General features: G+C 37.9%; 1 protein-coding gene across 1 annotated transcript; it reads left to right on the top strand.

Moving 5' to 3' along the window:
• Positions 1-1,697: 1,697 nt before the first annotated feature.
• Positions 1,698-24,879, top strand: LOC139947319 (U4/U6.U5 tri-snRNP-associated protein 1-like). Its single transcript, XM_071945219.1, has 18 exons — positions 1,698-2,255; positions 5,831-5,927; positions 6,431-6,640; positions 7,180-7,288; positions 10,864-10,947; positions 11,562-11,658; positions 12,580-12,719; positions 13,715-13,861; positions 16,212-16,378; positions 16,945-17,066; positions 17,499-17,647; positions 17,953-18,133; positions 18,853-18,998; positions 20,324-20,502; positions 20,823-20,958; positions 22,291-22,380; positions 23,299-23,420; positions 24,087-24,879. Exons 1-18 carry the CDS (start codon positions 1,835-1,837, stop codon positions 24,103-24,105), a joined length of 2,616 nt encoding a protein of 871 aa, XP_071801320.1. The 5' UTR covers positions 1,698-1,834; the 3' UTR covers positions 24,106-24,879.
• The last annotated feature ends 8 nt before the right edge of the window (positions 24,880-24,887 follow it).

Below are 24,887 nucleotides of genomic sequence, written 5' to 3'. Positions count from 1 at the left end.
CTCCTTTACAGAGAGTGTTAACAAAGAACATCCCTTCAATATTATTAAGTCTGTAATTTGTACCTCAATGCCTTCGTGCGGATTTGATTTACCTTGACCATGAACGCCGTTATTATCCAAACACGCAAAGTCAAGCAACGATTTGATCGGTCAGTGTTATTCTTAAAGGAACACGTTGCCTTGGATCGGACGAGTTGGTCTATTAAAAGCGTTTGAAACCGTTTGTTATGAAATGCATATGGTTAGAAAGATGTTTTAAAAGTAGAATATAATGATCCACACAAGTATCACTCGAAACTGCACGGGTCTTTTTTACGTCGCGAACTATCACGTTCGGCCATTTATGGGAGTCAAAATTTTGACTCCCATAAATGGCCGATCGTGTTCGTCGACATGGTAAAAAGAAAACCAATTTCGAGGCATATTTGTGTAGATCATCGTATTCTATTTTTACAATATCTGTCTAACCATTTACATTTTACAACTAACGGTTTTTAAAGACCAACTCGACCGATCCAAGGCAACTGATTCCTTTAAAGCAGAAACATTACTTTGGTCACAAACAGGCAGGCATCATTCTGAATGACTCCCTAATGCAATGTTATAACTCGTGGTATTGTAAAAGACCACTATAATTATATCGTCGCTTGTTAAATCCCATCAATATACATAAAATAACAAACCTGTGCAAATTTGGGCTAAATTTTGGTCACCGAAGAAAAATATGAAAGAAAAAAAACACTCTTGAAAACCTCTCTCAGATTTCATATTGTGAAAAATAATTTCCCTTTTCTTACCCCCATTACTTCAAAGTGGTCGTCTCTAACCATTGCTCTTTACCAAGTTTTTTTATGGTAATTAAGTTTTGGATTAATTACCTAAAATAACACATGCCTTTAATGAGTGTGCAAAGGGTTGCGCCAATGAGAGAAGTGCTGATAATTCTAACACATAGTGCATGCAAGTCAGGACCGGACAAGATGGGATGCAGCCCAACCATGTGGTCAGAAAGCTGGCAATTGCAAGGTGATTGGAATCCCGACGATTGACGACAATGATTGAATTCTGTGGACGTTCATTATGGGGGTAATTATTGTGTAAAACTTTCCACATAGTTGCCGCAAGGGAGTAGTTTGACGTAGGTTCGCATGAAGGTTCCAATTTTGTAATAACTTCTGTCTCCTGGGGCCTAGAGCAGGCGGATGTTCGACATTTTGGGACCCAATTAAGATTTTAATCCGCAGCAGTGGATCACTAAGCGGTATTCGCCGATTTCCTGGTTCCTAGTAAGAGCATGGAGGAATAGAGATATAAGCAGGGGAGTTCTTTCTTTTGAGTTTCCCCAATTCCGAAATCTTCGCCCGTCCAATAGAACAAGTGTATGGCAAGTAGATACAATTATTGTATCACGGTTACCGCAAACTGACACAATGATCAATGTCTTTGTATTACCGCCATAATTAATTTGTCAATGTGAAAGATAATGGCATTGGGTGGTAGGCTACATTTTAAGGGATTTTGGTATGAACGCCGATTCTTCAGTTTTTGTTGAAGGGTGTTACACTTTTAGACAAGTTTATTGTGGGCGTCTATCGCCTCCCCCTCCAAATAAATGGCCTCCGCCCCCCCCACCCCCTTTTTTATTTTTGCACTTTGATGAACAATAGAGGGCGCAATGTACATTAGCGGCCATTGCTGGTCGACCGACTGCAATACGTTTCTTATCGTGATTCGTGTTCGTGATTTTGATGTTTTTCAATTTGACATGTGAGAGAAATACCTGAAGTTCAAAATTCAAACCCAGTACACTCGCCTACTATTAGGTAGCATTACAATGGGTTCCTCCAAAAAGCACAAAAGTGACAAGGATAGGGAAGAGAGACGACACAAACATAAACGCGACAAAAGAGAAGACAAGGAGAAAGACCGGTCCGAGACCAAGGACCGCAGCGAGAAGGAGCACCAGGAACGACGGGAGAAAAAGCGTCACAAACACCGCCACCGCCGGTCACGGTCACGGTCGCCCGGACACGGGGATCGGAACGATTCAGACAAACGAGAGAAGAAGAGAAAACATCGGACACGGGAACGGAGCTCAAGTGGAAGCGATGTTGGTGCTGATATTATTAAGCCAACGACGAGTGTGGCACCCACATTTGTGGACGAAGTATTCCAGTTGGTAAAGGAAGAAATTGACCAAGGCCAAGAAGGGTCAAAGGTGAATGCTTCATCTGTCACTGCTGGCAGATATGCTGGTAAGTATAATTAATAATAATAATTGCCCTTTATACTCTTGTGTCTGACAATAACACTGTGTAAATGCCTAGACAGCTAGAGACTAGAGGGAGTACAGTTCTTCGTTTGTACTTCGGCTCAGGTGTAAAGTTGGATAACTTTCCGTATGGCGCCACCACCTTTTCACTCATTTTTACAAAAAGGGATATATCAATCAGGTAAATTAGATACTATATTATTTTATTTCGAATGAAAAAGTGGTGGCGCCATTCGGAAACTTTTCCGTAAAGTTGCCCATCATAAAGTTGCCCTGTGTCAACGATTTAACCTCTGCAGCTTTCTTTCCTGAAGGCTTCGGCTTCTTGAGATGGAATAAAGAGTCAATCTACACGTTTGTTTGTTTGTTTGTTGGTTTGTTTGTTTGTTTGTTTGTTTGAATGATCTTCCCATCAAGGGAACTCGGCAAACTCCCACGAGGGGATATAAACACCAAGCTGGCAACAGCCAATCTCTCTAACAAACATTGGTTTAATGTCTATGATTACGAATTACGCAAATCAAGAAATTGTGATTTATTAACTAGGCGACAATATTTATTCTATAATAGATGTTAAATTTGCATCGGGAATAAAGAATATTATTATTTTTTTTTTTTACCCATACACCGATGTGTGTTGGCACTGTATACTCAGTACTTTCCCGAGTCCTGTGAAAAAAAATATCACAGGCATGTTACTCGGGTGGGATTCGAACCCACGACCCTTGCAATTCTAGAGCAGTGTCTTACCAACTAGACTACCGAGGTTGCCCGGCAGCTAGAGCCAGTTCGAATCCTATGTTTTGGCAGCGGGTACCGCAACGACATAATAAATGTTAAATTTGCATCGGGAATAAAGAATATTAATTCAGGTTTTTTTTTACCCATACACCGATGTGTGTTAGCACTGTATACTCGGTACTTTCCCGAGTCCTGTGAAAAAATATCACAGGCATGTTACTCGGGTGGGATTCGAACCCACGACCCTTGCAATTCTAGAGCAGTGTCTTACCAACTAGACTACCGAGGTTGCCCGGCAGCTAGAGGCAGTTCGAATCCTATGTCTTGGCAGCGGGTACCGCAACGATATACATTTGTAATAGATGTTAAATTTGCATCGGGAATAAAGAATTTTAATTTTGGTTTTTTTACCCATACACCGATGTGTGTTAGCACTGTATACTCAGTACTTTCCCGAGTCCTGTGAAAAAATATCACAGGCATATTACTCGGGTGGGATTCGAACCCACGACCCTTGCAATTCTAGAGCAGTGTCTTACCAACTAGACTACCGAGGTTGCCCGGCAGCTAGAGGCAGTACTGAGTATACAGTGCTAACACACATCGGTGTATGGGTAAAAAAATAAAATTAATATTTATTCTCGTCATTATGTACCGCTTCTCTTAAGAAATCCTTACCTTTAATTAAGTGCATGTTTCCCTTGCCTCCATCCTACCTATACATATGTACAATCTAAGAACTTGACTGTTATAAGAAGTTTTTTAACATTTTCAAATGATTTTTTTCTCTTCTGTGATGAAATACATGTAGATCACGTCCAGAAGTTTTTAAAGTAAATTCGAGGCTAGCTCATTGTTGAACTTCTCCTTAATGGCACCCTTTGGGCATTAAGGCTTTTACAATTTAAGACATCCTCTGTTGCTAATGGCATAGTGGCAGTGAAGTGAGTGCCTGACAAACAACATAAGAATCATTGTAAAGGCTTCATCAGAGGCTTCAATATTTCAATACATGTATGTATGAAAAATTGAAGTATTTTTTATGATATCATTCAACCACTTCGGTTTGGAATTCAGAAAAAAAACCGCTGTGAGCACTACTTTAGGTTCCCCGCTGGGATAAATCCAAGTGTAGTCAAAGAAGAAGCTTTGAGGGCTAGATTAGTCCACTTCCATCCACCCCCCCCCCCCCCGAAAAAAAGCTTTTAACTTTAAGTGGAATGTGATGTACTGTGTGGTTCTTGAACCTTGAACTCTTACCCAAAGTAGTTTCCCCAAGATAATTCCAAGTGCAGTACTGTACAGGAAAAACAAAAATGTTTTTTAAAAGCTTGGTTAGTCTAAAGGCTTGGTCACACAGGCCTCAATCATGAGAATGAACACGAGAATGTTTACAATGCACATCCTCGATTAAAGGATTTGGGTACTTTTTTCAAAATGTCCATAGATTTACATTAAACTTACAGGGTTTGTAGATAATGATAGTGGAAAGCTTCCCTTCCAATATTATTTACTGAGGTGCTGTAGTTTTTGAGAAATGAGTAAAAAAATGTCATGAAAGTACGTTTGTAAATGATTAAAATAATTTTTGTCTCATGAGACGAAAATTATTTTCATGACATTGTATTACTCAGTTTTCAAAAACTACAGCACCTCATGATCAGCACGTAATACTACCAGGGAAGCTTTCTACCATCATTATCTTCAAACTGTATAAGTTTAGTGTAAATCTGTGGACATTGTGTTTTTTGTCCTACAAAAGTTACATAGACCCTTTGAAGGATTTGGGTAGTTTTTCAAAATGTCCATAGATTTACATTAAACTTACAGGGTTTATAGATAATGAAAGTGGAAAGCTTCCCTTCAAATCTTACTTACTGAGGTGTAGTTTTTGAGAAATGAGTAAAACAATGTCATGAAAATACTTACTTACTGAGGTGCTGTAGTTTTTGAGAAATGAGTAAAACAATGTCATGAAAATACGTTTGTAAATGATTAAAATAATTTTCGTCTCATGAGACGAACATTATTTTCATGACATTGTTATTCTCATTTCCCAAAATCTACAGCACCTCAGCACGTTATATTTTCACGGAAGCTTTCTACCATCATTATCTTCAAACAGTGTAAATCTGTGGATATTGTGTTTTTTGTCCTACAAAAGTTACATAGACCCTTTAAGCTTGGGCGATATCACGATATTATCGAATAGCGCGATATTAATTTGGAAACGATTTCGATATCGGATGGATTTGGTTTTAATCGAAATATCGATATCTATCATGATGTATTTGCTAGCTGAGACATCTTGCACCCCATAGGTTTGGAGTAAAACCAGAAGAATAGGTCATTAGAACACAGGCTCATATGCTATGACTGTCTCTTCTACAACTTTCACTTGGAGTTTGAAGACTGATGATGTCAAATTTAAATAATCGCGATTATATCGAATATAATCGCGATTATATCGAATATCGCGATATATTGTTGGTGACATATAGTGAATTAAATAAATCAATAGCGCCCAAGCTTACCCTCGATTGGTTGAAAAAGCGTTGGCCGTATTCTGCGCCGAGCAATTCAACCAATAGAATGCGTTATAGTTGCGTTGTTATTGTTATCGATAATGTTTTCATTATCGTTGCAGTGTGACCGGGCCTTAATAGTCTACTTTTCAGTATTAAAGAAAAGTAAAAAAGGTTTTACAACTTTAAGTAGAAAATGTAATAATAAATAATAATTAACCATGAACTGTGAAGTTCCTTAATTTTGTAGTCTTATCTGGAGTTAACCTAGTGTCCATTGTTTTATCTGCAGGTGCTGATCCTAGCGTTAAAAATGAACAGGAGAGTGGTGCTGTAAAAAGCAGTGGTGGAAGTGGTTATGTTGAATCACTCAGCATCGACGACACCAAGTAAGTCACTTTGAAACATTAGAACTCACAAGTGGTGGTCATGGACTTTGGTTACCCCTTTGCATTTGTAATAACTATCTACTCATTGAATTTACCTCTCCGATCTGCATTCACACTGTCATTTTTAGGTATAATATCAGTAGCACCACACTCTACAACTTTGGTGGGGGAAGAAAGTTTTTTTTTTGTAGGGGGTGTTTCTTTTTTGTGGGTGGGGAGGAGAGGGGATAGAATTGATGTTCAAATCACAAACATTAACAGCAGGAGTGATTAATATACAATCATATACCAATGGGCATCCTTTGTTTTTTAGCCTTTGAGAAAGACTTTGCTTGGGTTGAAACGTCAGGTCATTAACCTTGTTTTTGCATTATACTATATCATTTTGGTTGGTATTAGCAGTTTGCAACAGCTTTAAATTCTATTTTCCTACTTTTTAAAGTGCGACTTTATCAAAGACAATCTGTTCATTGTTGCATGTGCTTTTCTGTCTTTGTCCACAGCAAAATCCGAGCCAAGCTCGGCCTTCCTCCTCTGACTGTAGATGGAGGAGCAAGCAATGCATCAGAAGGTGGAGCAGCAGCAGCAGCCAAGAGTGAAGACCAGGATGTGCACAAACCAGCCATTAACCTCATGGCCAAGAAGAAGGCTGATGAGATGAAAGCTAAGCTGGCTTTGATCAAAGAGAAAAGAAAGATCAACCAGAAACTCAAGTACGGTTTGGTTTTTGACCTCATTCTTCTTTGTTCTTATTGTTTCCACATACACTAGATACTGAGCTTCAGCACGAACAGGAACAGTTCCTAGCAAGTGTGGGTTCGAATCCCCAACCCTGACATTTGTGTCCTTTTAAAAGCAAGACACTTAACCATTGCTTCGTCCTTTGGGACGTTAAGCCGTTGGTCCCATGTGTTGTGTAACGCATGTAAAAGAACCCAGTGCACTTATCGAAAAGAGAAGGGTGTTCCTGGCTGTGACTGCTGATGCGCTGTAGCACATACTCTGCAAGCTGGGTTGCATATTTATTTGATATGTTGCAGACAGTCGGTAAACATCTGAAATGTAATATCCTGCAATTGGGTGGGATAAACCTCACACAAGGAGGGAACTGTTATCAAATTTTCAGGACCATGTTTTTGTCATACTCAGAGCAGCTTGGCCATGGTACACTAACTTCCTGCGTGTACATGTCTTGCTTTCTTTATACACAGTCAGTTACATTGTTCGATGATTTGTTTTTGTACACCTACAGAAAAGTGAAGAAATTGGCAAATGACAATGATGAGGATATGGACGATGTTACTGCGTGGGTTGAACGAAGCAGGAAAGCACAGATTGAGAAAGATATGGCTGCCAAAAGGGTAATAAAATAATCATCATAATATATTATTCGTAAGAAAAATAATTTCCTCCCCAATTTTACCTTAAAGGCAATTGCTATTTTGTGCATCTTCAAAATACTCTTTACTTAACCCCCTTACAATTAAAATGTGTTATTCACAATTGCCGATCTTGAATTTTGTTGTTAAATTTGTACATAAACGAAATATGTTGGATATTTTCAAATTTACAGAACTATTGATCATTTAAGTAATCCCCACCCACCATAGAAACTGCCTAGCAACACCACATGAAACCCCCCTGAGACATGGCTTGTCTATAATGAATTGCAAGCAGAGGCCACACACCCATTGTATTATGCCCGTTGTCAAATTGCAGTTCTTTGATCCACTTATTTTTTCAATCGAGTGTTGATGAAAATGGGGGGAGGGGGTTAAAACAGGACAAAAAACCATTGTGTTTGATACCATTCAAGTGCAATTTTTGTCCAAATCCAAGAATATTCGATGACATCACATGTCATCATTATCCATTGTAAGCCCTCGATACATTTTCTATAATATTTGCCACTTGCCAGTGAGTTGAACAAATATTCAAGACAATTCAGCCGCACGGGTTGTGAATGTTGGTTGGTACAGGTTGGTCGGAGTCTACAGCAGCTATGTCTGTTAAAATACTGTAAACAATTAAAAACATGCCTCTTGAAATCTAACCAAACCTTTCGGTAAGGAAAATTCAATTGTGCACAACCTTGGACTTGATGAAGTTAGTTCATTTTAACTTGTTTTTCATACTCCTCCGCACTCAATGCATTCTTTTGCCAAGTAGAAAAAAACTGTGTGTGAAGTGAACATGAGTGATCATTGATGTAGACAAAGAGAAGTCGACTTTAATGTAAAAAAAAAAAGATCCTCTGAAAAATTGTCCATGGTTATGAAATCATTAAAGTACGTCAGTGGAACAGATTTCTTTCAAACTAAATTAATTTAAGAAACCGAATATTATAATAAAAAAAAATTCATATCGACTTGATGGAATGAAATGAGAATTGACCTTACCCTCTCAAGGACATAGCTGTAGACATGTAAAGACTGTTCATTCAATTCAATTTATTTTCATATTTCAACTTAATCTAAACATCACCTTGACAAAGCATGATTTTGTTTCCAGTGTGCATCTTACGATACAAAAAAGCAAAAGACAAATCAATCGTTCAGATTTACGTGGGCAAGCATCGCAAGTTGCATTTTCCAACAGGAGGCGTGCTCTCAAACAAGTACAATAACGGAAACGAATGTTTGTGTCCCACCACGGTTACCTGAGTTATACAGGGGTCAAAATTAACTTATTTTTTTATGGTAGCCTACAGGACTAGTAGTGTCAGTATTTTACTAGTCCTTCCCATTTTTTAGTAGTCCTGAAAAAACCAAACCACACAAACAAAACAAACCGTACAACTGAGTCGATCATGTATCATGTATTTGTTTACTCGGTCATTCAGTCCCTGTAAAGCATTATGTCACTTTTATTTCCACAAAGAGATATCAATGATACTTCATCTTAGCAGGCCTGGAATTTCGTCATTTTTAGGGCAAGGCCACTTTGGCCTTCGATAGGTGCAAATTTTGGTGGACACCAAGGCCAAATGAAAGGGCACCAAGGCCAAACAAATTTTTTTTTTCAAGGGCATGGAGGCCAAAGAATTATTAAACTAGCGATATTTACAAAACAAGAAAATGGAAGCAAACATTTAAGCTCACAAGGTTAAATGTGTCCGGGTGTTAAAACCAATCCTAAACAATGAAATATTTATTTTAAATTTTTTTTTATTGCACTTTATAAAAAAAGAAATTTAAATCCTCAAATCTTCAAATTGCGCAAATCATTTCTGCACTCATCGTAAAATTTTGCACAATATTCGTACACGATCGGCATATTTTGCACACCATTCCTGCACTATCGGCAAATTGCGCAAATTATTTCTGGACACAATTGCACAAACCATTCCTGTACGACGATCGGCGAGTGCACAACTATTCTTGTAAGATTTACTGATTGTGCAAACATTTTTGTGCAAACCATATCAGCATAAACAAAACCACTGTTCCCGAACTAAAATTACTCTTTGTGCACTATCGCCCGATAGTTTGCATCCAGATATTTTTCTTATCCTGCTCTCAGCTCTGTCTTCCCAGTCTTGAACGCAAGGTTTATTAGACTTACATGTAGTTCCAAGTCTGCGATCGTGCGGTTTAGTTGTCCTGATAGCCGATACATGATTGGCTGAAACAGCGCCCTCTTTGAATAACCACAGTCTCAGACTTGAAATCCAGTCTAAACCTTCCTCGGCTAAAAATGTAGTAAGGTTGCCTTGCGACACAGAGAAAAAATACATGCAAAATTCCATTACAAAAAGCTGACTTCTCGGTACCAGCCGCGGTGCATGTTTTTAAGTAGAAAAGAGGCCGTGGTGAAGTTTGGTTGTGTTATGTTCGCTTCAGTCGGTGGATGCGCTGGATGCTACGGTGTGGATTAATTGGCGGCATGGTCAGGTTGCAGTGGATCTTGGATTTTAAGGTGTACGGCCATTGGGGAAAAGGGCACGACAAACTTGACCGCAATGTTTGGTTATTTTGAAGGGGCATCACGGCTAATACTATTTCGGATAATTTTTCCACTAGCCAGTCGGACTACCGACATGGCCAAACCACTAGTCCTTCTGCTGAAAGCACTAGCCTCGGGCTACCGGACTACCGCTAATTTCGATCCCTGGATATAGCTTATAGTAGTTTGGTTTTGTGAAACCTTTGGCAAATGGGCCATTCCACGGTAACGGAAGGACGTTTTGACTCATTAAATAACATTTAAATCATGGATATCATTAACAGTTTTATTAGTTTCATCAAGCAAATGTCACAGTTTCTTTTATTAAATGACTGCCTTCAAAATGGCCTCCTCTCTTTGGCTGAAAAACTTTTAGTTTATAAATTATGAATAATTAATAAGGTCGGTAACAGAAGGACCCGCTCTTTTCATGATATTTTCACCAGCCTCCTCCAGCACACATCATACATTTAGGGGTAAAGTAAAAATTTGAGATTACAATAAGTATACAAGTGTCCATAAGGGTTGTAAATGGCTGCAATATTTAACCAAGGGCCTTGAGATAATCAGAAAAGATATATAAAATATATTAATTTCGCATCAGGGATAAATAATATAATTTTTGTTTTACCCTTTACACCGATGTGTATAAAGCATTGTATGCTCAGTACTTTCCCGACGTAAATCGCTCAGGTGGGATGTAAACCAACGACCTGCTCTAGCATTGCAAAGGTTCTGGGTTCAAATGCCACCTGAGTGATTTGCCTGTAGACTTCTACAGATCTTGTATATTTTAGATATTATTATCAAAATTTTTATACATTTTATTACTGTTGAATTATGTGGCATCTATCTTTTATTATTTGTTTTCAACTGTAGGCTATGCTTAACTGTCATTGTCAACTTGAAAAATAAATGTCCACTGAATTGAATTGAACCGAATTGAATTGAATTGAACATTGGTTTTGTTTTTCCCACTTTCTATATTCAGGCCAAGATGCTTGAAGAGATGGATGAGGAGTTTGGGATTGGAGCACTCATTGAGGATCAGTTCAAACCAGTTAAGAAAGAAGATGTAAGTAACGTTTCGCTACCCAGTAATACCTAGGCTCCGCCATCTCTTGAAATTTTGTTTTGGCTTTCACATTGGATGACTGACAAAGGCACTCCTTTCGCTCCACAGTGTTTGTGTGAAAGTCTAAGATGTAGGGGCCTTTGAGAATAATCAACGTATAGAAATTTTGATCTTTTTGCGAATCTGTTTGACTCGCCCACCCACCCACCCAGTAACTATTTCATGTATCCTTTACCCCTGGATAACAAAGTAGCGCCTCAAATGAAGGAGTTATTTTAAACAAATGATATCCCAGGCGAGAGGTTTTCATTGTCTTTTCCTAGCTTCAAAAACAGAAGACAACCATGCAAACATTCTCGCCCCATGTTTGAAGTTTGGCTGTTGAAATCAGATTTACCATTAACAAAGAACTGTCTGTGCATTGCCATTGTTAATGGTAAATCTGATTTCAACAGCCAAATGTTTGAAGTTTGGCTGTTGAAATCAGATTTGCCATTAACAATGGCAATGCACAGACAGTTCTTTTGTTATTTTATTTAAAATCTGAATTTTGATTTTCAGTTATGAGGTGGTTTATGGTAGTCAATGTTTTTATCATGCTTTTCACTGCACAGGTTTACTCTGCAAAAGACATCCGTGACCTGAAGGTTCTCCATTCTGTAGGTTCCTTCCGGGAAGGCAGAAATGTTATATTAACCCTTAAAGATTCAGGTTAGTGCCTTCGTAAAGTAAAAAAGATATTTATCCATTTTGTTTCAAATGTAAACTCCTTAAAAGCAGTGTGGTTCTGTAGAACAAAGAGATGCTTAGCTCAGTTGGCGTCTATTTCAGTTGTGGACAAGGAAAAATTACAACCTTGGGCTAGGGCTTAGGCTCCTTAAGCTATTAAGAAAACCGTGGTCCAGTGGTTAGACGGCAGGACTTTCAATCACAAGGTTATTGGGTTCGAATCCTACCAAGCTAACCGCTGATTTCACAAAGTATTATCGTCTAGTTACTGAATCTCAATTTCTTGATTTGTGAAATTCATAATCATAGGCGTTAAACCAATGCTGGTGTGTGAGGGGTCGGCTGGATTGCCAGCTTAGCGTTTGTATCCCCTTGTGGGAGTTAACCAAGTTCCCTTGATGGGAAGATCATCTAAAACAAACAAACAAAAAACGTGTGCTCTACGTACTCATGGGGGCTTCAAACAGGCGGGTCTATCAAATCAAAGTGTGGTTTTGATATCGTTTTGTAGAGTTACCACAATTGCCTAGAATTCGCTATTCAACTTTTGCAGAGAGATGGCCCCAAAATGTGGAAGAAGCTTCCTGTACAAATTAGAAATGCATGCCAGCTCACTTACATCGTTCAAGACACTCCTCAAAGCTCACCTGTTCCAGCAGGTTTGATAACCATTCAACTGTGCCTCAGCACCTTAGAGCAAATGTTTGATTTTGGCGCTCTATAAATGGCTTTTGATTGATTGAATTGAACTTCAAGACACTCCTTAAAGCTCACCTGTTCCAGCAGGCAGGCTTACTATAAACTATTCAACTGTGCCTCAGCGCATTAGAGCAAATGCTTGATTTTGGTGCTCTATAAATGACTTTTTATTGATTGAATTGGAATTGTATTTTTTTTTTTCAGATGTACTTGGAGAAGATGAAGATGAGTTGATGAATGTCAACATCATCGACGACGAGAAAGCAGCTAAGAATGTGGAGCTAAGGAAGAAGAAGAAGGATTACAAACCATATGCTGATGATACTATTGATGAATATGGAATCGTATGTCAAATCATGGGATTTCTTACTCTTAATTTATCATTTTGTTTGTGGGATCATCTTTGGGATCAAACTGATTATAAAAATGAATCAGTCAACAAGTAAACAGCAGGCCTCAATTTAACCCTCAGCACCTACATCAATTGCCATGGTGCCCTATGCGTTTGATGTGGTGCCCTTTGCAAAGTCCTGATACAAATTTACATTTTCCCCATAAAAATGCCCCTTACCAGAGCGTAATTGCTGTGCGCCTTCAAGAGCGAAGCTCAAGGCCTGAAACTGTGAATAATAATATTAAGTTTCCTTGGTGATGATTAACTTCTTGGAAATAACATCCCGAATTCAAATTGTGACAAAGTAGCGAAAGCTGTCTCATAAAACTGCATGGCCCCAGAATTACTTTTATGTTCCAGCTTGCAAAGCTGTGTACACAAGGAATAATAATAAAATAATAGTAAAAGTTTATTTGCACTTCCTTCAGTTCATCAGGTACAAAATTGCAGATGGCAAGTTCTTTTTTACAAATATGTGCATGTGCGCAATGACATTTTCTTGTCTCCTCTCAGTACATTAAGACTCAATGGAAAAGTTTTGACATGAAGTTTTGGAGTGTTCTATAGTTGTTTTGTTCTATTTTCCAGGCATGAGGTTCTTTCTTTTTTAGTTTTATTTCAGATTTTTTTTTTTTTTTTTTTGGGGGGGGGGTCTTAAAAAAGTCGGCACAACGTAGATTTCAATCCAGAAAAATTTCAGATCAAAATTTTTGGCTGGTTGAATACAGGGGCACTTGGTTTTATTACATCTGGCAATTTATGAGTGACATGGCATTGACTTTAATTTAATAACAATAATAAAATTCAATTAAAGTTGATCGATTTTAAAAGAAACTAGAGACAGGTTTCAGTTGCCAGGATGCCAACGGGCAAACCTTGGGATGCTTTTAAGCTAACACTTTAGATGTAATTTTTCTTTGTCTTTTTTTTCCTCACCCTCTCAAGGTAAAAGCCACCAACGTCTTGGGCAAGTATGATGAAGAGATTGAAGGGGCCAAGGTGGAATCATTTAGGCTGGGCGGTTCTAACGCTGCGTACGAAGATGAAGAGAAGCGGCTGGAGAGAATACGAGCAAATCTTCAAGCTCAAGCTGTAAGACTTAACCTGTTGCTTGTAAAAGTATTCAACTATTTTAGACTTACTAAACTATTCTAGACCAACTGAATCATTTAACAATTCACTAAACTTTTCTCAACCCCCTAAACTTTTCTAAACCCCCTAAACTTTTCTAAACCCCCTAAACTATTCTAAACCCCCTAAAGTATTCAAAATCCACTAAACTGTTCTAAACCCATTAAACTATTCTAAACTCACTGAACTATTCTAAGCCAACTAAATTATTCTAGACCCACTAAACTATTCCAGACCCACTAAACTATTCTAGACCCACTAAACAATTCTAAAACCACCTTAGACCAATAAATACACACATGTAAATAATGATAATACCAGAGTCTTATGGTGCCTGTATGTACCAATAATATACTCAAGGCGATTAAACAGAGAGAAACATTTTTAAGACTGGTTTTTGAAATCGTTGAGCCATGAGACTAGTCTCCCTGTGCATTTAGATTTTCTTGAGAGAGATGAAACTGCCAATAGATCGACGCCCACGGCGCTTTTGTGCAAGAACACGTGCGCCTCTCCAATGACATTCTTCACAACTCTGCTGCGCACCAAGCATAGGCGCCAGCGTGCCGGACCTTATTTAGTCGGACTTTTGGTTGCGCAATGGGTTGTGATTGGTCAATATGTAATGGGGCGGGGCTTAATGGATCGGTCTATTCAGGATTAACAGACATGAAATGACGTCAAAAGTCTGTAAACCTATAAAACCTCTCAATTCTGTTGGCTTTATCTCCACACCAGGGAGGATTTTTTGTCAAATTTTCAAGGTTGTTAATTTTCGTAAAATTTCTCCTAAATTGCATTGAATTGAAATTCTTTCTTCTTACGCACGTCATCGCAGACAGAGGCCGAATTTAAACAGTTTTTCTCTACAGATAACAATCAGTACAAGTATTAATACTTTTAAAATTCACATTCAAATTACAATGGAGAGATAACTAATAAATTAACTCTTAAATTATTTAATCTGAAAGTCTTTTGATAAGAAATCTTGTCAAAATTAGTCCACAATAACCAATGTTTTATCACCTGCTGTTGATGGGATTTGCTTTGTTTGCAATTGCGTCACTGGGAGAAACCTTGGGGGAACTTGGTAGTGTCTCACCGCCTCCTGAGACCAATTAGTTAAAACCACAGAGGCTTATATTGCTATCTACTGGAGAGCAAGTGGGGGGTCTCCAAAGAGCTGATTTGCGGTTTCATGGTCGGGTTTCAATAGGTATCAATAGGCCTCAATAGGTTCTGAAATTTCCAAAGAAGAAATGGTTTGAATGTTTCTCAAGTTTCTTGTTTTTAAAGTGTGTGGTTCATATTGGCTGCATATTCCGCCACAGAACCTTGTAAACCATTACATGGTGCTATGTAAAAGGTCTCATAATTCAAATGTAGCCCTACGTATACCTTGCAGTAAAACACTGAATGTTAAAGCGCCTTGAGTGTAATTCTTCATGCTAACCCATAATGATACAGTTCATAGTCAAAACTATTGATGGACAAAAAGTTCATGATCTTTTTATACAGTTTTCTTGATATGACCAACAAAGTGCCCCTCTTTACAATATAGGCATGCTATTCTTCCTACTGTAGTCTGATTTCTGAGTTGTTTGCCCGTTGAAAAATCTTGAAAATTGTGATCAAATAGCCTGAAAAGTATATTAAAGCCTACACCATGTGTAAATGTAGGTCAACGCTTGTACACAATGAGATTTTGCCAAGGACCAAAAATCATGCCTTACAAAAGCATATTACATAGATGGAAATCTTATTTTTGCTGTTTGAATAAGACGTGCAAACTGACTTTCTGGGACCATATTGTGAGTTTTCCATCTCTCATTCTAAAGAAACATGGGGAGACCACTATTGTTCACATGCTGGACCATCTCTTTGGAATGCTCTCACACTGAACCTCAGACTGGTAGACACTCTCTCCAGCTTCAAACTTACTTGAAAACTCAAGTGTTCACTCATAGTTTAATAATAAATAATAATAAATAATAATAATAAGACTTGTAATGCACACATATCCATCCTGCTGGGTGTCCAAGGCGCAGTAAAACCAAAAACAAAACAAAGAAAAAGCAGACACAACCAAATTAGTCCTTAACGCCTGTGACATAAGATAAGTTTTGAGAAGAGATCCGAGTTTTGTGGTATTATCATACGCCAAGTTCTTTATCTATGCAAGTGTTTTTCTGACAGACATGGCGCTTTACAAATGGCAATAATTATAATTCAGTTTAGTTAGAACGACCTTGGAAAAAATTACATATTGGGTTGCTCATGAGAGTGTCTAATATCTTGTGCCGTTTTGTAGGTGACTCTAGAATTCAAAGCACCAACAATAGCGAGTGAGTACTACACTTCGGCTGAGATGGAAGCCTTTAAGAAACCCAGGAAGAAGAAACGAAAGATCAAGAGGAAGTTCACCGTCGATGACCTGACCCCGGACGATAACGACGCATTTGACGATCACGGATCACGGTATGTGATTTGTGCATTGTTTGTTTCTTTTTTTAGATGATCTTCCCATCAAGGGAAGTCTGCAAACTCCCACAAGGGATAGTATAAATACCAAGCTGGCAACAGCCAATCTCTCTCATACAAATGTTGGTTTAACATCCATGATTATGAATTATACAAATCAAGAAATTGTGATTCAGGAACTAGATGATAATACTTATGCTAGCTATTGTGAAAACAGCGGTTAGCGTGGTAGGATTCTAACCCACAACCTTGTGATTGCAAGTCCTGCAGTCTAATCCCAGGACCACTGAACATTAGCATTATGGAATATTATATTTAGATTTTCCTCTGAATATGCTGTGAAAGACTTGAAACATTTTCTGGTACACTGACTTGCTTTGTCACAAGTTAAAGCTTGAATAGAGTTCCTCAGACTAGAAAAGCTGCTATGTCACAGATTTATAATGATAACCTTTTTCCATAGTTTGACAAATTCCAAGTGAAAACTCTTACTTTATGAAACCGATTCCAATTCGATTCCCTGATTCCTAAAACGTAATTTCATTATCTACCTTCAATTACAGAGGGAGGAGCAGACACCGCCCATCGGATGATTCCATTCCAGACAGTAGGGAGAGCAGGTCTATCGAGGGGCCATATCAGGAGTCTGTAGATATGGATGTGGACCTACCGGATGTAGATGGAAGTAAGTTTTCTGATTCTGATGCTCCCCTGTATGTTATCTTAAAAGAGTTTCTTCTTTCTAGGTTGTTTCACTTCTATAGATGGAAAATCTTCATTTCAACTTCTTCTAATTACTCTGGAAGTACTCTCGAAGAAGTAAATTTGAAAAATGTTCTCTGAATGCTAAATTTGTAGAAAATAAGGTTGTAAGACTCTTATTTTAGCTTATTTTTCAGATATTGACTTTTCTTTACTGATTTGCATGTAAAAATAACCAGGGGTGGATCTCACAAAGCACTGAATCGCCCACAAGCTGAGTTGTAAAATACCAGCATAGTGATTTGTGTTGTGACATCACACTTCGCTTAGCAATTAAGAGTGGAACACAATTAAGATCAATCTAAACTTAATCTGAATTTAATCTGAATTTAATTTTGAATATTTTTTCTTGAAGCTGCGATCATGATGGGACCAGATGAGAATGAGTATGATCTTGGGCCGCCCATTGAGGATGAAGCGGAACTGGAGCTTCAGAATGTGCTCTCCAAGGCACGTAAACTCAAACAGAAGAAGAAGAAGAGTCAGCTCAAGGTGGAAGAAAAGGTAGGAATCGGAATGTCATGGCTGAGAGGGTCTGTAGTGAATTCTGTAGTTAACCATATTATTTTAATAATTGTTAAAGACACTGGACACTTTTGGTAATTGTCAAAGACCAGTCTTCTCACTTGGTGTATCTCAACATATGCACAAAATACAAACCTGTGAAAATTTGAAGTCAATTTGTCATCAAAGTTGCGAGATAATAATGAAAGAAAAAACACCCTTGTCACACGAAGTTGTGTGCTGTCAGATGCTTGATTTCAAGACCTCAAAATCTAATTCTTATAAATCTGTTTTTCTTCTTCAAGATTGCGGAAGAGGTATCCAAGATTAAGGAAGAACAACTGGAGCTGCAAGCTGCAGTCCCAGAGCAGGTACAGCAATCCCTCCTGAGCATGCCTGGACCACCATCATCCTTGAAGGGAATTAACATCACCCTCAATTCAACATCAGAGTTCTGCCGTACTCTGGGAGAAATCCCAACCTATGGTGAGTTCAGTTTATCTATGTGTCTAGTTTGCATTTTATTTTACTAGTATACACTTTTTTTTACTTTAACACGTGATTTGTTTTTCCTTTTTAGAGAGAGTTTGTCTGAAAGTATACTGTTTGTGTTGTCATATGATCTGAAATAAGTACACAGTCATGTTAGTAAGCCAGTGAATCATATGACTAGGCATATTAATTATACATGAAGACATTTTGGATACTCTCAGCTCTAAAGACTATGTCCATTGCTAATAACCTCACGTTTAATTTCCTTTATTCATCATGCAAAAGTAATTTTACAAACGAAATTTGATGAAGGAAATTATTTGAAACACAAAACTGTTGACCCAAGTCATCATAACCAGAGTTATTTTGGTGCCATTTTTGGAGTCAATGTCCCTGATCATGTTTTATACACTGTAGTGTGCATTTTTGGCAATGCAGCCTTTACACGCCTACCATACATTGTATGTGCAATTTTATTCCCAAACTCTGTGAGCCGTGCAGAGGGTACCCATGTATATTAAGTATTGCTTTGTGAAAAAGCTGACAGACTAGTGACATGAAAAGCTAACTAGTCCTGCTGGATAGTCACTGAAAAAGTTAAAGACAAACCCAGAATATGTTCATCTTATCTTATCCGAAACCCAACCTGAGCAAGCTGGTGAAAGCAGTCATTGATAAATACAACTGGTACTTTTTCCCTCTCTCTTTCTCAGGAAAGGCAGGTAATCGTGAAGATGATGAGGAAGAGATGGTGGACATTGATCAAGACGTGAGGGATGCTGAGGACATGGAAGAGGATGGAGGACAGGACGGATGGAATACTGTCAATCTGGAGCAGGAGGATGATAAGTTACCCGGGGTGAGCTTCTTGTAGCGTCTATTCCATTCATTCATATTATTAAAGACATTAGACACTTTCGGTATTTGTCAAAGACCAGTCTTCCCACTCATCTCATCATATGCACATAATAATCAACCTGTGAAAATTTGAGCTTAATTGGTCGTCAAAGTTGCGAGATAATAGTGGAAGTGTGCTTTAAGATGCTTGATTTCAGAACCTCAAAATTTAATTCTGAGGTCTCGAAATCAAATAAAAAAAATCTTTAGTGGAAAATTAGTTATTTCTCGAAAACTACGTCACTTCAGAGGGAGCCATTTCTCACAATGTTTTATACTGTCAACAGCTACCCATTACTCGTTACCAAGTAAGGTTTTATGCTAATAGTTATTTTGAGTAATTACCAATAGTGTCAACTGCCTTAAAAGCGAAAGCATGCCCCAACTATCCAATGAGAAATAATATGGGAAAAATATTGTTTTTTCTTCCTATGAAATTTAAAGAAATGCCTCAACCATCTTAGGAGAAAAAAAACACAGTTACTATGTCTTTTTATTCCAAGGATGGTTAAGGAAATGCCTCAACCATCATAGGAGGAAAAAACACAGTTACTTTGTATTTTTATTCCTAGGATGGTTAAGGAAATGCCTCAACCATCCTAGGAGGAATAACGCAGTTACGCAGTCTTTTTTATTCCTAGGATAGTTAAGGAAATGCCTCAACCATCCTAGGAGGAAAAACACAGTTCCTTTGTCTCTTTTTTCTAGGATAGTTAAGGAAATGCCTCAAAACACTAATAGTGTCCATTGCCTTTAAAGAAATTCAGATGCCTCACCAAATCATTGTCATGATCTAGTGAGGTTTGTGCTTACCACCATGGCTCTAATTTTTAATAAGATGTGGTAAATCTGCAAATAACCAGTTATGTAACATTTCAATATTTCGATAAAAGTTTATCTTGCAGGGATTTCCTGGGTTATCAGTGAATTTTTGTTTGTACAGATTTGTATTCCTTTTTACTAGTTTCTCGCTTACACAGTTAGCTGAGAAATTGGGCACTTCCACAGTAAGCGGAGAATGGTGATCATAATTGCAGAATGCTATGGTATGCAGAGCCCATGATATTGGGACCTGATTTCTCTGTCTTGCTATCTTTTGACAGCCCAAAAACCACCTTATATGTTTTATAAACTCTGTTTTCATTGGCCAAAAAACACTGTATATGTTTCATAACCTCTGTTTTCATTGGGCAAAACCCACTGTGTATGTTTCTAACCTTGGTTTTCATTGGCCAAAACCACTGCGTATGTTTCTAACCTCTGTTTTCATTGGTGCTCTCCATGCAGGACATCGCTGGGCCCGTCCTTGAGGAAGAACCCACTGTACAGACCGGTATCGCTGGAGCTCTTAGTCTAGCCATGAAGAAGGGTTACTTGGAGCAAGAGTTCATCAAAACGGCCCACAAATCTAAGAAGGGAGAAGACCTGGAAGCCAAGAACTTCACTGTAGAGGATAAGAACTACAAGTAGGTTGCAGTGGCTTGGTTTTTTTGTAGTTATTAACACAGTGTGTAGTACATGTAATCAGTCTATATTTGGCTCTGTAAACAGACATCTGCTGTACAAGAAAATATGCTAAGCAAGTATGAGGAGGACACCAGTCAAAGGTTGTACCCATGACAAAGTAGTTTGGCTGGTAACTGTCTTCTGATAAGCGTAATTTTGTTATTCTTAGCTACTTTTGTGCTTAAGCAGCTCTATGAAATCGGGCCCTGGTTTTTAAAATTTGTATGGATTAGCATGATTTTAAGTTTTTTTTCGGTCTCTGTCTTTTTTAACATTCTAGTGATATTGATTCCAAGTACAACAAGCATGATCGGTACCGCGGCCCCCTGGCTGAATTCAAAGAGAAGGAGACTTACAAACCTGACGTCAAGCTGAGATACCATGACGACCATGGACGAGAGATCAATCAGAAAGAGGTAAGCATTATTCAAACCTTTGTCTTCAATCCAGCAGGGATGTAATTTCTCCGGTTTTAAACAGAATTCCAAGGTGTGTTTTTTTATCCCTAGAAAAAATAAATAAAAACATTCAAACATTCAAACACATACCCAAATGAAAATAAAACCATAATGCCCCAGATTGCAGTGTAGGGCTTTTAAAACCAAATATTCATGTTAATTATTTTTGGGCTTCATGCTCCATGATCCAGCCAATCACCAAATCCCAGCAGAATGGACATTAATTTGGCTCTATTGCGTTTTGAAATGCTCTTTGTATCTGCCGTGTTTTGTAGGCTTAATGTTTTATTTCTCAAGGCCCCCAAATTCTGATCCCTGATATAAGCAGCAGAATTAATGTCTTTGTCATTGAACCCTTGCACGACATGCAGCCCCTCTTACTCACACCAGTCCTGTCCTCCATTTTGGGAGTCAAAATTTTATTCCCAGAAGTTGACCCAAAAATTTGTGGAAATTGTGGATGCGCAATTTTGCAGAGGTGCTTTACATATCTACAAGGGGTCAACAGATTTGTACCGACAATTAGGAACACAGAGTCATGTGTTTTCTGAGAGTGGCTTGCAGCATCTGAACCTTTCACATAACTCATGGCATGATTGGTAGCGATCGATGTGACTATGTTAATAATTTGAGTGCCTGCAAGCCAAAATCCAATTTGCCCGTAAAGATGGTGTTTATTGAGAGCTATCTGTATGTAAGCTTTTGTTTTTCCATCTGTTGGATTTAATTCCATTGAACTCAATTAGGTTTATTATTTACATCTCAAAAATAACATGACAGAAGTTAAAAAGAAATTGTGGATGCGCAATTTTGCAGAGGTGCTTTACATATCTACAAGGGGTCAACAGATTTGTACCGACAATTAGGAACACAGAGTCATGTGTTTTCTGAGAGTGGCTTGCAGCATCTGAACCTTTCACATAACTCATGGCATGATTGGTAGCGATCGATGTGACTATGTTAATAATTTGAGTGCCTGCAAGCCAAAATCCAATTTGCCCGTAAAGATGGTGTTTATTGAGAACTATCTGTATGTAAGCTTTTGTTTTTCCATCTGTTGGATTTAATTCCATTGAACTCAATTAGGTTTATTATTTACATCTCAAAAATAACATGACAGAAGTTAAAAAGACGCACATTGGCCTGATAACATTGTTAAACACTACAAAAGTAAAACAAAGTTAACAAAGATTAATTAACTTAACTTGACTTGATTCAATGTTGTGAAGCAGAACTATGTTTAGGCAAAGCAACGGTGTAATGATTGTTCTTTCCCTTTCTTTCTGATAGGCATTCCGTCTTCTCTCACATCGTTTCCATGGCAAAGGATCGGGCAAAATGAAGACTGATAAAAGAGCAAAGAAACTATTGGAGGAAGAGGTATGTTGTTTAGGTATTAAAGGGTTGGCATGGTGCTAAGGCGCATTCAGTAGCCACTGCCAGAAATACCAGGGCAAACCCCTTCTCTTGTGATAAGTGTAACTGGGTTCTTTTATGTCTCATCAAGAGAAAGAAGTAATAATAGTTAAGTGCCTTGCTTAAGGATTCAAGTGTTCGGAACCAACATTTTGCTGATAATACAAACACTTAAGCAGGAGGCTGAGCCTTCTCTAATGTGGGCCCGGCACTGTATAATTCACTACCAGATATATGTAGCTGCAAAAAAGCAAACTCACTTGAATCATTCAAGAAACTGATGCAGACCCCCACTTGTTTCGCCGTCAGTGATTTTAATTTTTTTCCCGTCTTTGTTATTATCTGTGTGTGACACAATATTGCAACCTCTGGAAAAGGTGTTCTATAAATACCAGCTTAAAGCCATTGGACACTTTCTAAACAAAACAAAAATTAACAGTTCACAGATTTACAAATAACTTACAGGGTTTACAGAAGGTAATGGTAAAAGACTTCCCTTGAAATATTATTCCGTGAAATGCTTTACTTTTTGAGAAAACATTAAAACAATTATCAATTCTCGGTATCGAGAATAACAGATTTATTTTAAACACATGTCATGACACAGCGAAACGTGCAGAAACAAGAGTGGGTTTTCTCGTTATTTTCTCATAACCGATTTTCACAGGTTTGCTATTTTATATATAAGTTGTGATACACGAAGTGTGGGCTTTTGGACAATACTGTTTACCAATGTTATGCAATTGCTTTAATATTATTTGTAGAAACACCAGAGCCTTATTCCAGTGTGCTAGACTGTTCGTCCATGACACGCCAACTTTCCTTTTGGAACAATATTTCTTACAACTTACCCTTTGGTTTTCTTAATATCTCTTTGCCCAGGCCATGAAGAAGATGTCCTCCACAGACACTCCTCTGAACACCGTCTCCATGATGAAGCTGAAACAGAAGCAAACTCAATCTCCATTCATCCTTCTCAGTGGAGGATCCAAGAGCTTGACAGCGTGAGACATCTTTTTAACCTTGTTTATGCTTTTGAAAATTAGGACTTGTATTTCCCATTTTTATGACTTTGATATTTCATGCTTTTGCACAAAATGTGTTTGTATGTAACTGTATTCTTGCCCATTATGATTTTGAGATATTTTATGCTTTTACACAAAATGTACACGTATATGATTGTATTTCTCTTCCTTTGTAATTTTGATATATTTCATGCTTTTGCACAGCTTACAGATGTATTCATTGTCTCTCCTGTTATTATGATTTTTTCAATTTTGTTTTCTTTGCTTATATGTAATACTTTTGGTGCAATATTTTGCATATAATACAAGTTTACATGTTCTTCTTTACACTCAAAAGATATTGTATTCAATGTTTTTTCTTCCTGTATTTTGATGTTATCATATTTCGTAATCATGGTTTTGCAAAAATGATTTACTAGTGTACTTGTGTTCAATATTGTTGTATTGTTATTGTTAAATATAAGTTTTTAATGATATTGAATTGAATGAAACATATGGTAGGCCTAAGTCTGTTTAATTTCAGTCCAACTGTTACTGTGTAGCAAAACAGCAATAGGCTGTTCAGCACAGTTAAAAATAATTAAGTAATGACAGTAATGTTTTCCATTCTAACTGTACTCTTGCTTTGTCCCTTTCCTTTGACAGAAATACATTAGCAAAATAGAACCTCTGCAAAGAACATTGGGCTGTAACACCAGAGACACTGCAGGCCATTGGGAACAACAGCCAAGCGGACATCCATATACCAGATCTGCTAATCCTAGCAATGCTTTGTATTCCCTATATGAGGTATTCCCGAAACAAGGTATCCCCTGTACGGGGTATCTCTAGTACAATCCCATATTTACATGTATTTCTCTACTTCTTAATTTGTTTTATTTCCAGTTCTCTTACACCGTTTGTATTTTGCATTCAATATTTGGCTAAGTGGAGCCGACAGTTCAGCAAATTATAAATGATTGACTTCTTTGTTTAGAAAAAGAACACACGGCAAGTCAGAATTGATGGACGGATAGCATTTTGTCACAAAATTATCATATTTTTGATACTGGCTATACTGTTTTCCGAGGGTGAATGACTCCAGATGGTCAATGCCTGGAACCATTGCAAATTCATTTGCAATTGTGTTCGGTGCTAACCACCTCTTACATAACTACACGCAAATGCATGCCTCGAACTATGTGACCAAGCAACTGCCTTTACACATGTAGTCTGAGGAATTCAAATTTTAAGAATCAACTTGTGACTCCTTGTACCAGACATTGAATCTAACTCACAAATGGCTTCCTTTGCTTTGTCAAAGCAAGTTGAAGGTCCACTCAAATTTTGTCTTCAAAAGAAAGCTCTATTTGTGTACATAAAAAGAATCGGGCTCATTCCCTTCAAAGATCAGTACAGAAAAACAAGGCTGCAGAATGATCATGGTCTTTAAAAGTAAGATTTTTA

Source organism: Asterias amurensis, chromosome 1 (assembly GCF_032118995.1).
Source record: "Asterias amurensis chromosome 1, ASM3211899v1".
Taxonomy (NCBI): domain Eukaryota; kingdom Metazoa; phylum Echinodermata; class Asteroidea; order Forcipulatida; family Asteriidae; genus Asterias; species Asterias amurensis.
This window is presented reverse-complemented; position numbering and strand designations above follow the sequence as displayed.

Excerpts from the sequence above, each read along its gene's own strand:
- LOC139947319 (XM_071945219.1), top strand. The coding sequence starts at position 1,835 with ATGGGTTCCTCCAAAAAGCACAAAAGTGACAAGGATAGGGAAGAGAGA. Across the intron at positions 5,928-6,430 it reads CTCAGCATCGACGACACCAA|CAAAATCCGAGCCAAGCTCG; the intron begins GTAAGTCACTTT and ends CTTTGTCCACAG. Across the intron at positions 18,134-18,852 it reads GGGAGAAATCCCAACCTATG|GAAAGGCAGGTAATCGTGAA; the intron begins GTGAGTTCAGTT and ends TCTCTTTCTCAG.